At 38.0% G+C, this 17,009-nt stretch overlaps 1 protein-coding gene across 4 annotated transcripts in view; it reads right to left on the bottom strand.

Moving 5' to 3' along the window:
• Window positions 1-17,009, bottom strand: part of myo6a (myosin VIa) — a 122,706-nt gene that overhangs the window by 42,982 nt on the left and 62,715 nt on the right. For all 4 annotated transcript variants that reach the window (XM_053645571.1, XM_053645579.1, XM_053645588.1 and 1 more), the window contains exons 15-21: window positions 14,973-15,045; window positions 11,680-11,807; window positions 11,167-11,262; window positions 8,506-8,676; window positions 4,293-4,331; window positions 4,010-4,103; window positions 1-87 (exon numbers count right to left, since the gene is read on the bottom strand). The exon at window positions 1-87 is cut by the window's left edge and continues 44 nt beyond it. In XM_053645571.1, coding sequence (XP_053501546.1) covers window positions 1-87; window positions 4,010-4,103; window positions 4,293-4,331; window positions 8,506-8,676; window positions 11,167-11,262; window positions 11,680-11,807; window positions 14,973-15,045 — 688 coding nt within the window. The remainder of the gene's footprint in view (window positions 88-4,009; window positions 4,104-4,292; window positions 4,332-8,505; window positions 8,677-11,166; window positions 11,263-11,679; window positions 11,808-14,972; window positions 15,046-17,009) is intronic.

The raw sequence follows: 17,009 nt of genomic DNA, 5'->3' as shown, positions 1-17,009 counted from the left end.
TGTACTGCTTGTACATGTTGTAGAGCTCGTGGAAGGGAGCGCGGGAAGGAAAGCCACCCTGCATCAAGTCCAGAACGGACACCATTCCTATGAGAGAGATTAAAGAGATGATCTAACTTCCTGCATTATAAAGCGTTCAGTAAAAACCAACATGATTGTAACAATAGCAGGAGAAATGTATGGAATACACCGAGGTGCACTCGATTGATTTTAGTTGGGTTCTGAGATTAGCCCAAGACCTAAATACGGAGTCTGACAGTACATGATTGCGGTCATCAATACAGCAGACCACCAAAATGGCACACCAGTTTATTGAACACTTTCATCAATAAAAGGCCTCTGCGGCCCGAACTCAATCTATCTCTCAGTTGAATACACATCAATCATGTGGACGAGAAAACATTTAACATTTTAAATACAGAAGCCCTACAGAAGTGCAACGCAAACAAACAAAACATGGTCACCGTCATAGGTGCAGCTGGGTGTGTGAGTGTGTGTGTCCATGAATCAAAGACAGTGTTACATTTGAGTAAATATAGATTCAACCGGTCATTAATGGGCTTTTCTGTTTCAATTTTTCAGCATCTCAGCTTCGTTCAAATCCATCTGTCCAAATAATAAGAGCTTCTAAACTCATCATTCTAGCACAGCCTCGGAGCAGACCTACTAATCTACCAAGCGCTCCCCAGGTCTAGAACACACAGTTACACTTGCAATGAGAAGGAAGGAAGGAAGGAAGAAAGAAAGGAAAAGGCAGTGTGCAAACAAGCAACATAGAATGAAAGAAAAGGAAAAAGTCAGAATGTGAAAACAAAGAAAGAAACAAAGAAAAATAAAGAAATGGACAAGGCAGAGTGTGGAAAACAAGAAAGAAAGAAAGAAAGAAAGAAAGGGACAAGGCAGTGTGAAAAACAAGAAAGAAAGAAAGAAAGAAAAGGAAAAGTCAGAGTGTGAAAACAAAGAAAGAAAGAAAGAAAGAAAGAAAGAAAAAGAAAGAAATGGACAAGGCAGAGTGTGAAAAACAAGAAAGAAAGAAAGAAAGGGGACAAGGGAGAGTGTGAAAAACAAGAAAAAAGAAAGAAAGAAAGAAAGAAAGAAAAGGACAAGACAGTGTGAAAACGAAAGAAAGAAAGAAAAAGAAAAGGACAAGGCAGAGTGTGAAAACGAAAGAAAGAAAGAACGACAAATAATGAAAGAAAGAAAGGACAAGGGAGAGTCTGAAAACAAGAAAGAAAGTAAGAAAGAAAAAGAAAGGAAGAAAGAAAAGGACAAGACAGAGTGTGAAAAAGAAAGAAAGAAAGAAAGAAAGAAAGAAAGAAAAGGACAAGGCAGAGTGTGGAAAACAAAAAAGAAAGAAAGAAAGAAAGAAAGGAAGAAAGAAAAGGAAAGGGCAGAGTGTGAAAAAGAAAGAAAGAAAGAAAGAAAGAAAAGGACAAGACAGAGTGTGAAAAAGAAAGAAAGAAAGAAAAAGAAAAGGACAAGGCAGAGTGTGAAAACAAAGAAAGAAAGAAAGAGAAAGAAAAAGAAAGAAAGGGACAAGGTAGAGTGTGAAAAACAAGAAAGAAAGAAAGGGGACAAGGGAGAGTGTGAAAAACAAGAAAAAAGAAAGAAGGAAAAGTCAGTGTGAAAAAGAAAAAGAAAGGACAAGGCAGAGTGTGAAAACGAAAGAAAGAAACGATGACAAAGAAAGAAAGAAAGAAAGAAATGGACAAGGGAGAGTCTGAAAACAAGAAAGAAAGTAAGAAAGAAAGAAAAAGAAAGGAAGAAAGAAAAGGACAAGACAGAGTGTGAAAAAGAAAAAGAAAGAAAAAGAAAAGGACAAGGGAGAGTCTGAAAACAAGAGAGAAAGAAAGAAAAGGACAAGGCAGAGTGTGGAAAACAAAAAAAGAAAGAAAGAAAGAAAGAAAGAAAGAAAGAAAAGGAAAAGGCAGAGTGTGGACAACAAAAAAGAAGAAAAAGAAAGAAAGAAAGAAAGAAAGAAAGAAAGAAAAGGACAAGACAGGGTGTGAAAAAGAAAGAAAGAAAGAAAAAGAAAAGGACAAGGCAGGGTGTGACAAAACAAGAAAAAAGAAAGAAAGAAAAGTCAGTGTGAAAAAGAAAAAGAAAAGGACAAGGCAGAGTGTGAAAACGAAAGAAAGAAAGAAAGAAAGAGAGAAAGAAAGAAAAGGACAAGGGAGAGTGTGAAAAAGAAAGAAAGAAAGAAAAAGAAAGAGAGAAAGAAAGAAAAGGACAAGGGAGAGTGTGAAAAAGAAAGAAAGAAAGAAAGAAAGAAAAGGACAAGGCAGAGTGTGGAAACGAAAGAAAGAAAGAACGAAAGAAAGAAAGAAAGAAAGAAAGAAAAGGGCAAGGCAGAGTGTGGAAAACAAAAGAACAAAAGAAAAGGACAAGACAGAGTGTGGAAAACAAAAGAACAAAAGAAAAGGACAAGACAGAGTGTGGAAAACAAAAAAGAAAGAAAGAAAGAAAGGAAGAAAGAAAGAAAGAAAGAAAGAAAAGGACAAGACAGTATGAAAAAGAAAGAAAGAAAGAAAATTACAAGGGAGAGTGTGAAAAAGAAAGAAAGAAAGAAAAGGACAAGGCAGAGTGTGAAAACGAAAGAAAGAAAGAAAGAAAGAGAGAAAGAAAGAAAAGGACAAGACAGAGTGTGAAAAAGAAAGAAAGAAAGAAAAGGACAAGGCAGAGTGTGGAAAACAAAAAAGAAAGAAAGAAAGAAAGAAAGAAAGAAAGAAAAGGACAAGACAGAGTGTGAAAAAGAAAGAAAGAAAGAAAAAGAAAAGGACAAGGGAGAGTCTGAAAACAAGAAAAAGAAAGAAAGAAAGAAAAGGAAGAGGCAGAGTGTGAAAACAAACAAGAAAGAAAGGAAGAAAGTTCCGACTCTTACGTTGACAGTATTCAGTATTTATATGCACTAATCTGAAACAGGATTTCGCAAGCTGTAAATAATCTCTCCCCTGAGGAGAAAAGAGGCTTCAGAACATTTGAAATCATACCTCACAGGAGAGTTCGTTTGGCGCGTCAGTCAGGATGTTAACGGAGTTCGTTTAAATGGAATTTAAAACTGAATCAATATCATCTCTCGTCCGTGCTTTGTGGTCATACGGGACCTCCGTGAGAAGATCAGAAACTAGCTTGTGGGTAAACAGTGGCTTACACAATGTCTGTTCAGAGACAGATTCCCAATCTAATCTACAGATCACGTGCTGTTGTGCAGATAAGAATGCTTTACACCAGTGCATTAACTCTGATGCTGAAGATGAGCCATTTCTTTTATTATTTCCAAGTTTGATCATACACTCGAGTGCAAAAGTTAGCACCCCCCACGACAAAATGAAGATTTATCGCAACAAATTATTAAGAGGCTTAGGTTTCACAGCTGTTCCTCCATTTTTACAAGCAATAAAATTTGTCAAATACACTGTATGGCCAAAAGTATGTGGACATCTGACCGTCACACCCTTCCCCATTACAATTTCCCTTCGCTGGAACCAAGAGGCCCAAACCTGTTCCGGCCTGACAGCACCCCTGTTCACAAAGCGAGCTCAGTGAAGACTTGGTTTGCCAAGGTTGGAGTGAAAGACCTCGGGTGTCCTGCACAGAGCCCTGAACACCTTTGGGATGATTTGGAAAGTCGATTGCATCCCAGGTCTCCTCGCCTGACCTCAGTGCCCGACTTCACTAATGCTCCTTTGGCTTAACGAGAACAAATTCCCCACACCCAGGCTCCAAAATCTAGTGGAAAGCCTTCCCAGAAGAATGGAGGTTATTATAACTGCAAAAGGGGAACTAAATCTGGAATAGGGATGTTCAACAAGCACAATGTACACAGTGTATTAATAGTTCCATATTTTTTTTTATTTTTTTTTTTTAGACAATGACATCACTTTCAAAGTGGCACGTCCATTTCCAGATGTGATAAATATTCTCTATGACCACTCTTTGTCTTTATACTGCCTGCAGTCTGTTTCCAAACTAGCTTCCTCTAGTGTGTAAAATACGCAGAAGCACTAACCTGAACACTGGAGCTGTGACAGGATCTGCGAGCCTTCAAACTGGTGGCTCACCATCTTCAAGTTGGGCTTCACACAGCGGATGAAACCCGAGCCCTGAAATCATAACTCAAACTAAATGAAACCAAAAATTCCATTGGCCTCCTCCGAGACCACTTAGGTCAGATCTATTAGAAATGTAACCACAGCAGAAGGCTCACAGATGGTGGACCTTAATAACAGGGCATGCAAATGGGCTTTAACCTCATTTGAGTGTAATTGGAGTGTTCTTGATTTGGTAATTACCGTGCTGCGGAGCTTGTCTAGCAGGATGTTCAGCTGGGTCTGTATCGGATCAAAGATGGAGAATGGAATTAGCGACTTGGAGTCATGCGTCCATGATATTCGCCAATGGCGTTTTCGCTTCTTCAAGCCTAAAGCTATTTGAATTTTTACTCATCCAGTAGGAAGGTGTTAAGAATTAAGTGTGCAACAGACTCCCGATGCTTCAAGCCAAAAAATAAAATAATAATAATAATAATAATAATTCACACGAAGACAGACGGGTAACAGAAATGTCAACAGAGGCCAAAGACAGGCACAAAACACACACACACACACACACATACACACAAAGCACAAGAAAGAAGGCAGAACATGAGCTTTTGTGTACACATCTATTTAACACCATGCAGAAGGCCTAGCAGAGATGCACAGAGCATGTGAACGGTGCGTTCTTGGATACCTGACAGATTACTGCTTTTAGTCCACTATCTCCACAGATACTGCATCCAAGGAGACTACATTCATAGAAAAAGACAAAAAGAGGACAGAACTTCTCTCTCTTTTTTTTTTTTTTTTTTAGCCCTCATTCTCTTTTTCTATTTCTTCTACACCATCTGACTGTGAGACGTTCTACACCATCTGACCATTGTGAGTGGCAGGACAAAGAGATCCTTTGCTGATCTGGATCGTATGTCATGACAAAAGAGTGCTACTTATGATCTAACAAAGCCCCTGTCCTGTCCCTAAGCTCTGCAGTCCACCTCCAAGTCTTCACTTTGGTGTCAAAATTTAATAGTATGAAAGGGGGTTCCTCAATATTTGACGAATTCCAGGAAATCGCCTGTTCAGCCTGTCATTCTGCACTGGAGTAAAATTTATTCAGTCCCAATACCAAACCAGTACTGGAAAAAAAAAAAAAGACTTAAGATATACACGATATTACACTGTTACCATATCCAGTGACATTGACTTTGATTACATTATATGATTAGACATGCCATCCTTTACGCATTTTGACTAGGAGCTCCGCAATTTAACCCTGGCTTACATTATACACCCAATAAAATGGTAGCTGAACCAATATGTGTGTAAATCTGGAATAGTTTGTATTAACTTACGTTGCCTGGAAACCCCGCCCCCTTTTTTCTTCTCACATGGTCTCCACTAAACTTACATATGCTACCTTGTTTTCTGCAAAGGTAAACGGCGCATGTTTTGAGTACATTAATATGAATTAAAATCTACAGTATCGGTGTATGTTAGATTGAGATCATTTTAGACTAGTACATATTTAACATCATATAATGAACTAGATCGATTAGGGATGGCAAAAAATAAAGACGGAAAATTTTGAACAAAAAAGATTCAATTTGCCAACAAAAAAGTGGAACACAATGGTAATGACAATTAGAAAATTGCAAGAAAAAAACCCCTAAATTGTCCGAGCCATCTAAGTGGGAGGAAGGGAATATGCTCTGCCCCCTTTCTGTCAATCAGAATGACATTAGCCAATCATGGACATCTGTGAGCTCATGTATGTGGAAGAGGGCAGACGGCAGATTTGTTTTTCTTTTTGTTTGCTTGATTGTTTTTCTGACTGAAAATGGTGTAAAAATGTCTAATGTTTTTTACAGCATTGCTGTTTTGCAAAGACATATTAATCAATCCCAACTGTATTCAGAGCACCTTGCAGTTTTTTCAGAATTACAGCAGATTTTCTGCAGATTTTGGCCAAGACATATTTGGGCCATGTGACATCACCACAATGCGCATTCAGCCAAATCCTCTTCGGTTCACATCAAACATGAGTACAGCTAAAAAGGTCTCATTTACCAAACATCACTGCAAAAGAATTTCGGGCAATTGCAATTTTAGGGGGGCGGGGGGAAGGGGTTAATGCACCAAAATCCAAACACGTAACCCTAGTTTGTCAGTATGAACAATGTTCGTCAGTTCTTGAAATGCTATGTACCTAAATCTGGCAACAGCAACCAAAAAAAAAAAAAAAAAATCATCTGTCTTCTTATCTGATGCACTGTTCAATTCATTGTTTAGTATATAGATCAGTACTCATCCATTATCCTTGTAGGTGTTCCATAAACTCAGATTTTTATAATGTATGGCACTGCAGGAGTGATCTTTTAAAAAGCACAAGGTCAAATGAACACATCGGTTTGGAATGGCACAATAAATCAAATGGTCTTCTGACTGATGCTGTACAGAAACATCTGAGCTGAACCTGATTTGATTAGGGAAAGAGATTCAAGTCTATTTGACATGAGAAAGGCTGAAAATATCTCGAATGTTAACAGGACCACGCATGCTAAACACACCAGGAAGTTCGTCCATACACTCCATAATTGGACAAAGCAGCCTAGAAGTAAGAAAGCAACCAAACTGCTTGGTAATATCTGGGACTGTGCAGTAAACTTTGCCCTTTACGAAAATAACAAACAGGAAGTGAAGACAGTTAACTTTTAGTCCTTGTAGTTTTCTTGAGTTTCTAGAAAAGCACTATATAAATGTAACTGTAAAACTGTAAATATGAGTCAGAATATATGAGTCATGTAAATATGAGTCAGAACTGTCAAAATGTATGTCTAATAAGTACGCTGCACTTCTCGAAATTAACTAATGCAAAGTTTCACACGCCTTGAAAAGTCAAGCGTAAATTTTTGCCTGAAATATCCATCCCATTTCTGAAGCCTCTATCGGTCTCTCTCTCGCTCTCTCTCTCTGTCCCATTCACTCTTTTGTTCATCGTCTCTCTCTATCCACCTTTTCATGTGGCAGACATCCCAGGAGAGGCATGGGATGGAAAGTTAGAGAGAGTGGGAGAAAGAAGACAGGAGAATGGATAAAGGAAAAAAGGGCAGAGAACCCCGCACACACAAACACACACACACACACACACACACACACACACACACACACACACACACACACACGAGAGAGAATTCCACCTGATGCGATGAGACTAGGCACAGAAAAAGATTGAGTCAAATATATATATATACACACACATATATATACACTGTATATTCTCACCTACACACACCTCCCACTTGGCTCTCAGGTGTACAGTATGTCAGACTGCAGTCATATCTATGCTGCACGTTCATGCTAATCAATGTGGTCTTTCTTGGTCCTGCCAGATTCATATCTGACCACTCATCTGAACGTAAAATCCACCTGTTCGCGTGACATTTCCCGATCATGTTACTGACCTGTTGCCAATTAACCTCCAGCTGTTTCTTTTCAGTAACACTTACTCTTCCAGTCTTTTGTTGCCCCCGTCCCAACTTTTTTGAGACGTGCTGTGGCCATCAAATTCAAAATTACCTTATTGTTTTTCTTTAAATGGTACATTTCCTCAGTTTAAACATTTGATATGCTTTCCATGTTCTATTGTGAATAACATATGGGTTTATGAGATTTTCAATTCATTGCATTCTGTTTTTAATTTACATTTTACGCAGCGTCCCAACTTTTTTTTGGAATCGGGGTTGTAAGAACTTACATAGGGGCTTGTATCCAAGACAATTTAAGGTGAAGTTTTCCAATGATGGAAAGAGTTTGACTTTTTTTTTTCTTCGGTAACATAAAAAAAAAATGGAGCTTTTCTTTGTGTCTAATTAACTTCAAGCGAGAGAATAAAAAGAGGCTGGCGAGGGAACGACTGATTATATCTACCATAACGTAAGGTACTAACTGGTTTGCGGGATATTGCACCAAATAGATAAAACGTATTATGTGCTGTTCTTTAATAAATTAAATTTGTTAGCATTGGGAACTTGGTGTGCTATAAGAAGAACATAACACTTCAGGATGTGCAGTTATTGGAAAATAATCACCTTCGCATTGAGCCACATTGATTATTTCCTAGTTCTAATTTTTGTCGATAAATTTTCTATTCCATTATAACAGTGTATTTTCCCTTTACGTTAGTTTACTATATTATATACTGTATAATTTCTGCTGTATACTCATGAAGCTTGATTAAAAATATAATAAACGAATAGTTACCATTTACTCCAAGGATTTGAGTTACTATGCATTTCAAATTGAAAATATATCTTATTTCAAACAACAGGGTTTTTTTTTTAAAAAAATGTTATTTCTCCCTGATATAAAAGCACTGGGACGCATTACTCTTACCTCAATATAGAGTTCATAATCTTGAGTGTAAATAAACAAAAAGTATTGCATCTATGAATAGTTGTTTTGAGCTAACCTTGAATTTGTTGCCCACGCTGATGAAGCTGAGCTTGCCTGTTTTCTGCTTGACATCTCGGGAGCTGTTGGAGTTCTCGAAGAGCTCGCGTATAAACCGATCCTTTGACTCACTAATGAGACTCCCCAAGGACATGTGCAGAGCGTCGTTGTTCTTCTCCACGAACTTGCTCTGAGATGGGAAGAAATAAAGTGTCACTACAAAGCAGGTGCACTAAAAAAAAAAAAACACGAAAATTTGATCAGATCAATTTCTTTGAACTCCCAACACAACATTAATATTCAGTGGTTTTCACCATTACTTAAAAAAAAAACCAAAAAAAAAAAAACCGTTGTCATCTAAAGAAGCCCTGGAGAGAAGCATATAGTGAGGAAATATACAGTATAAAATTTTAAATAGTACTAAACTGAATCCTCTGATATAAGGATGTGACCATATACCGTGATGCTATATATCCCAGAGTGCTGTTCATTTCTCAAATCTGATTAGTCAGTAGATGTTGATGAACTTTTCTGTACCAGCAGCTCTGACAGTAGTGTCAGCAAATCACAGGTTTATACGGATGTGCTAATTGGTAACCACTAATCCACAGAGACTTGGCAGACATGATGGATGATTCACATAATCTAGGCCAAAGAATTATCAGACATAAAGTCCGCTTCAAAAGTGTTGGAACAGCAAGTTTTCGCTATACATCGAAGACATTTGGGTTCGAGATGAAAAGACGAATATGAGGCCATGGATCAAAATTTCAGCTTTTATTTCCTGATCTTAACATCTAATGTTTTAAACAATTTCACCTTTTGGGGCAGACCACCCAATTTTTAAGTGAGCAAAAGTATTGGAACACGCAGTCAAAGTAAATAACACTTAATATTTGGTTGGTTGCTTGTTTGCAATAGCTACATTAAGCCAGTGACCCACTGAGATCACCGAACTGTTGCATTCTTCTTTTCTGTTGCTTTTCCAGGCTTGTACTGTAGCTTCTTTCAGTTGTTGTGTGTTTTGGGAGGTTTGTCTCTTCAGTTTCCTCTTCAGGAGGTGAAATTTACATTTATTCATTTAGCAGACACTTTTATCCAAAGTGACTTACAAATGAGGAAATACAAGCAAAGTGATATATCAAGCGGAGAACAATACAAGTAGTGCTACCATACAAGATCTTTTAATTGAGTTCTAGAAAAGCAAAGTGTGCAGAGTAGAGGTGTAAGAGCCAGAGCAGGTGTTTTTTTTTTTGTTGTTTTTTTAAAGGATAATGTGGGGTTTGGCATTTTAGGGGTTGCTTAGGTGTTGACGGAAGAGGTGGGTCTTTAGCCGTCTTTTGAAGATGGTGAGAGGTTCTGCGGTCCGGATTGAGGTTGGAAGTTCATTCCACCACTGAGGAACAGTTAGTGTGAAGGTTCTTGAAAGGGTCTTCTTGAGCCATGCTGAGTAGGCGTTACTACACGTCGGTTATTAACCGATTGCAGATTGCGTGAGGGAATGTAAGCCTTCAGGAGAGTGTTGAGGTAGGAGGGTGCTGTTCCAGACAAGGTCTTGTACGTGAGCATCAAGGCCTTGAATTTGATGCGGGCGGCTACAGGAAGTCAGTGGAGGGAGATGAAGAGGGGTGTGACATGGGTTCTCTTGGGCTGGTTGAAGACGAGGCGTGCTGCTGCATTCTGAATCATTTGAAGGGGTTTGATGGAGCTGACTGGGAGGCCAGAGAGCAGTGCGTTGCAGTAGTCCAGTTTTGATATGACAAGAGCCTGGACTAGTATCTGTGTAGCCTGTTCGGTGAGGTAGGGTCTGATTTTCTTGATGTTGTACAGAGTGAACCTACAGGACCGTGCAGTTGTTGAGATGTGGTCTGTAAAGGTCAAGCTGTCATCAAGAATCACCCCAAGGTTCCTGGCCGTCCTGGTTGGCTGGAGTGTGGTTGAGCCGAGCTGTACGGTGAGGTTGTGGTTGATTGAAGGGCAGGCTGGGATGACGAGAAGCTCAGATTTTGCCAGGTTGAGCTTAAGGTGGTGTTCCCTCATTCAGTCCGAGATGTCAGACAGGCAGGCAGAGATTCGTGCAGAAACCCAGGGCTCAAACCAAGAGTAGACATTCAGAGCTATTAGTTGTTTAAAGAATCAATCAATAAACAGCTCTCAATCTCATGTTTCATTATTTTGGATCTCTTGAAAAAACAGGTGGGTCAAAACAAAAGGTGCCATGTTCTAAGTTGCTTAACATAACGAAAATTTAAATATCAGGAAATGAAAGCTGAAATTCTGATCTATTGTCTCAAATATCTTCAGTGTATAGTGAGACTGACAAGTACTAATAACTTCTAAAGAGAGAGAATTGCAGAGAGAGATTATAGCTCCTAAAATGTGAATGATAACACAAACTCGATCCACAACATTCAATGTATAAATGGATAAAAAGCATGACGTTCCATTCTTTATAATTGTTTAAATTGTTAGCAAACTGCTGTACGCAAGGAATGAAACACTAAAATGGGGAAAACAATACAGTAACTTCTAAGTGAAAGTGTCATTGCGTCACTGCTTATACCAGTACGCCCGGTCATGGTTTTTACCTTATATGTGTTTACATTTCCCACATACTGCCTCATCTCAATCTTACCGCAACACTGAGGTGTACGTGGAGTGCGAGTGTGTGTGCTCATACCGTCTCATAACACACAGCTCCTGCAAAATGTCTGATGATGAACCCTTCATCATCCCTCACGTTCCTGTGCACTGTAAGCTTGGACTTCCTGGGAATCTGAGAATGCAGACAGCAGATTAGCCTTTAAATCACTGAACGCTCATGAACTCATCTACACGTACATGTGCTAGGCTACATGTGCTGACATTTCTATCCCACAACGGTGTCGTTAAGCTGCCCAAAAATTCAGGCTATCAATGCAATAACAATACAGTCAGTGTTGAATATTTTATATATATATATATATATATATATATATATATATATATATATATATATATATATATATATATATATACACACACACACACACATACACGACAATATATTATATTTATATAGCATTTAATAGAACACAAATGCAGAACTAGTTATCACACACAACCATTATTTCAAAAGATTGTTATATTAACAGTATTTAGTTTCAGTGTCTGTGTGTGTCTTTGTATAATTACACGACAAACAAACACTCACACTTAAGCGGAAGTGGTTTTTGTGCTTGCTGTGGACGGTTTCAGTAAAGTGCTGATCGCTTGGCTGAGGTAGACGGTTTTCTTCATCCAAAATGTCCAAGATGCCCACTAGCTTTGACTCTACCAGGTCTAAAACACACACACACACAAAAAAAAAATTGTGTGCATAATGGCAGAATGTTCAAAATACCTGACCCATAACACCTAGATCACGGGTTCCCAAACTACCCACGTGGGGTTGCTTGATCTCAAAATGGGATCACGAGAGAAACTCAGTCTCCATTTTGGTTTCATTTATTTATCTGACAAACTGTCACATTCAAGCAAGCCATGTTTAAATAATAGGATGCATGATATTTTAGTCCTTTCTACTATCCTGACACACCGCCCTTACGTAGCGCAGTAATAAAAACGGATACATTTTCCCGTCTACAGACCTCCGAAAAACATGGCAAACTTTTGTACTATTCTAAATCGTTATTATGCACCAATATTAACGGGTTTCCCTATTACAGTTAGTGTCTGAATTCGAAAATCTGAAATCTGTGTTTTATGTACCAGCGTTCTGGATTTTCTAGATTATTAAATACTTTTAAAAGTAAAGCCGGTATTTTTGATTTGAGACACAAACCATGACAATAATCACGACAACAGCAGAAAGCTTTAACAGAGACAGGGCTGGCGAGTGTGTTTATCACAGTGCATAAAATCTTCCACTTTTACTTGGAAACCTGACAAACAGGGATGTTGTGACTCGGATGATGTGCTGTCCAGTGAATGTCGCTTCACGGGAAAAAGTAACATTAGAAAATATTTCAGATCCAAGTTTGTTTGTTTTTTAAAGCAACACAAAGAAGTGATATTACTTGTATTTGTACAAATACATCACAGTTGCGTATACCTACAATTGTGCTGTGTAACCTTGAGCTTGACCTTGATCAAGTCCAAAAATCTAATCAGTTCATCTTCTGGTCACAATGATGATTCCATATAAAATCTACAAACGTTAAACCACTCGTCCTTGAGATATCGCAATAATCTCAGACAGACAACCTGAAGGAAAGAAGAAGCAGCGACGAGCCGAACAGCCTTATAAAGAAAGGAAAAAAAAAGAAGACGCGCACTATTTGGAACAGAGCCTCTCAAGCTTCCCCGATATGTCAAAAGCACCAAACACCTCACGTCAATAGACGGCTTGCTTTTTAAAATTACACACCCATTAAATGGCCCAGTCAGTCGAAGGCCAAGAACGTGGCAGTTATTCAAAACAAGCCATAAACACCTCTTGAAGGATAATAACACATTAAGACACAAAGCACACGAGTCGCATCCAGAACATTCCGTCATGCCTCTCCTAAACTGTCACAGTAAAAAGTACGCCAGCATTTTCCCCCACAAAAATGTTAACTAAGGAAGACAGTGAGAGAAAACCGTGCTGTCGCATTAAAGAAGGGTTCATTAGGTGGGCACTTCATAGTGGACTCGTCAGGAACATGGATAGAGGAGGACAGACTCAGAAAGGCAGGAGATTGAAGGCAGTGTTAGAAATTAAAAATATAAAAAAGTAATAGGTAGTGACATTTAACTGATGCTTGATTGGTATTAAGAAAAAAAAAATCCCCACACCATTACACAACCACCACCAGTCTGAACTGATAACACAAGGCTGGTTGGGTCCATGGATTCCTTCTGATGTTGCCTTCGAAATCGATTGGAGTGTACAGCACATTACTGCACTCAGCACAGAAAAACAAATTTCCCATCAGCCCTTTGACTGTGTGTTCACATTGACCCCAGTAGAGCAGAGCTCTCATGGATGGAGTAAAGTAATACCATAAAAGCAGAGTCCACACTAGCAGCAGACACACAAACACACAAATAAATCACTCCCTATTTCTGTTTCCTGCATCATTTTCTCACCTCCATCCTATCACTCACTTCATTTCTAAACCATCAATATTAATATATAATTAATACATAATGCTATATTACCCCAGCGACTAGTGTGTGGTCGCATTTATTTGCTTGTTCTCTGCTACGCATTTACTCATGTGCCCAGCAGTACATACTGATAACAGAGCTTCAGGGTTTAGATATGTACTACCATGCAGCGAACACAAAACAAAAACACTGCTTTAGCTCAAACCAACAACAACCACTGAAAACATACATACACATCTGATGTAGACAAATCAGTAGCAGCAGTGGATTCAACCCTTTACTGCATGATGTTGCCAAATGGCAACAATTCATTTATCACCAGTTTTTTTTTTATAGGCAATAATACAATACTACTATTTTGCTATGTAACTGGAAAGGTGGGTGGGGGCTTTAACTTTGACAAAACAAATCAAAACAAAAAAAAAAGCCATGCGAGATGACCAGGAACTGCTGCTTGCACTTCTTTTTCTGCAATCACATGGCATGGTGAAAGTCATCCTTGAAGGGCTCTCAAAATTTTTTTTTTAATCAATTTCTCAATATTTAGACAAAACGACTTAAAGGAAAAAAATTTAAACACTATCTGAGGAGTTAGCATGTATTTTTTTTTTGTCATTTAAACAAGTTTATATATTTTGAGTATTCTGTTAAATGGTAAAATGTAACAACATGCGATAATGCAACTGTAGTACGTGCGTTCATGAATTGAAACAGGCCGACATAGCAAAAAGGACACTAGGCTTCTCTAATAGTATATTTGCATTTTTTTTTTTTTGCATTCAAAGTATGAGAAACTTCAGTATGAGTAATTTCAGACACTTTGCAATTGCACCTTATTTTATCAAATTTATGTTTCAAGAGAAAGAATTAAAAAGGTGTTTGGATCTAATTTTTATATATATTTTTATATTTTGAGTGAGTAAATCCATCCACATACTTTTACAACTGTGCTTATTTATTTATTTATTTATTTAAATGCAACAATTGATGCAGTAGAGGGTTAACGTCTGGGCTGTTTTTTTTTTCTTTTTTTTTTCTTCTAATTGTAGTTGGATAAGTAGATTTAACAACCAGAAAAGGGGGGAAAAGACCCTACATTTTATTTTATTTTTTTACTTTCGCAAACCAAACATAGTCATTGGATTTGTATGGTTCATTCACAGCTCAAACTCACAGCATAAAAAGATCCTTGTCCAATCAATCAACTTAAAAATGGTCATAGATTATTAAAAATAATGATCTACAGAGAAGGAACCTCCAGTTATTATTCCTTTGTAGAACCCTGAAGATGGTCTTTATTTCATTACCCAAACACTGTGTGCATGTGCGCGTGTGTGTACCAAAGATACATACCTATACAGTCTTGATTGTCAATGTATTTCACCTCATTCACTCCCAGTCCCTCTCTCTGATACAGCTCCTGCTCCTGGAAGTCGAACAGATTAAACACACATCAGCGAGTGACTCAAAAATACATCAGTATACATTATTTTCTCTGCATAAGCTGAAGTGCAATGCTTTATTGTTCTACTAATAAAGCATTGCTCTAGGATCTAGGTATTCTTTCGACCTGTAGAAAAATATAAAGTGTCTGTAAATTATCTTTACTATTTTACTTTGTTACTAAATAATAATTTTAAAAAATGCATTAATTTCCAATCAAGGAAATATAAAAATAAAATAAAAAACCTGTCCACACGAAGAAATGTTTTTTTTTTTTTTAAATAGTAAACATTCAATATGAGCAGGATTAATGATGCGCAAGACATTTAGGCCATAATCCAAATGCTGCCACACTAATGCATTCTATAGCAGCTGTGATTCTTGGGAAAAGGGGGCGGGGGGGGGGGGGGGTGTCTAAGCAATTATAAACATCGACATACAGAGTCTAGGATCAGCTGTCAATTGCCCAAGAGGCTAAAATTGTTTGAATATCAATAGCTTACAGTCTAAACGGTTATATTAATCAGACCACAGAGTCCAAAAACTGATCTCTGATCAGCTGTCACTTGCCTATATGGCCACATTTAACAAATGATACAGTCTAAACACTGATCTAGGATCAGTTGCTTCATGAATATACAGACATATTTATCACATTAGAGTCCAAAAACTGATCTCTGATCAGCTGTCACTTACCTATATGTCCACATTTAACAAATGATACAGTCTAAGCACTGATCTAGGATCAGCTACTCTTTGTCCATAATAAAAGTCAATAACATGCTGTACATCTGGAAATACAGGGCAAAAAAAAACCCCAATATTTTAATCCAGTAAGTCTGAAAAGTAGCAATTTCATCACCTCTCATAAAGCAATTTGTTATAAAAACTCTCATGCACCATCTTGTTATTGTTACCGAGTACTGCGTCTGTCATGTAACACTGACAGGAACACGTGAGTGATAATGTCTCAATGAGACATCTTGATTTGGGGTAGTCACACACACGCTTGATCCCATCTGAATCAGTAATTAGTCATATTGTTTAAAAATGACATTATTGGGCTCCCGAGTCGAGCAACAAAGACGTGTTCACCCTTGAAATCGCAAGGTCAAAGTGTGACGATGCCACAGCCATGCATCTATAGCCAGGAGTACAAGAGAGCAAATTGTATTCATGCTCTCTGGGTGGGAGGGACGGCATATTCACTCTCCCTGTCAATCATGTCTGCGTATGAGAGCGGATAGTGCTTTCCTCGGAGTGTGTTACTCTGCCCTGTGACCTTGCGCAAAGCTTGCTGGTGGGTGGGAATTGACTAAACTATGTTATGTAACATGTCATGTTACTGGGAGAAATGAACCCAGCTTGAAAAGTGTTTTAAGTCCAAGAACTGATCTAGGATCAGGTGATTGATGTTTATAATAATCATATATGTTCAGGAATAATCATATTCATCAGACTAAACAGTTTAAGGCCCAATATTTATACAGCCATAGTTTTAAAAAAATTTTTTAAATAAAATCCCACCTAGATTAACAGCATTTTCTAAGATAATGCACGAAAACGCAAAACTGCTTACATGATGAACGATTTGAAAATGCTCACAATGTCATGTCCACCATGCACACTTCATATATTTGCATCATGAGTGGTTTTTGCTTTCATGTTTTCAAGTCCCTTGTTTTGGTTGTTTCTGTTTTGGGGTCCTTTTACAGTCTTCGCTTGTTTTGAGTTGTTTTGCTATAAAAATTTTTTTAAAAATTCTGCAATTGCATCCAATTCACTGGATTCTATGATACACAACCCAGCAATATAAACTGTTGTGTCTATTATGAGCGGCGTATTAAATGGCAAAATGCGCAAAAACCCCAAGACGTTTGAAAAAAGGAAACGATTAATCATCATGAGTGGGACTGAGGATGAGGTGGGACTATAGCTCGGATCTTA

The sequence above is a fragment of the Ictalurus furcatus genome, chromosome 2 (genome assembly GCF_023375685.1).
Source record: "Ictalurus furcatus strain D&B chromosome 2, Billie_1.0, whole genome shotgun sequence".
Lineage (NCBI taxonomy): Eukaryota > Metazoa > Chordata > Actinopteri > Siluriformes > Ictaluridae > Ictalurus > Ictalurus furcatus.
Note: the sequence above shows the minus strand (reverse complement) of the source record. Positions and strands in the feature narration are given on the sequence as shown.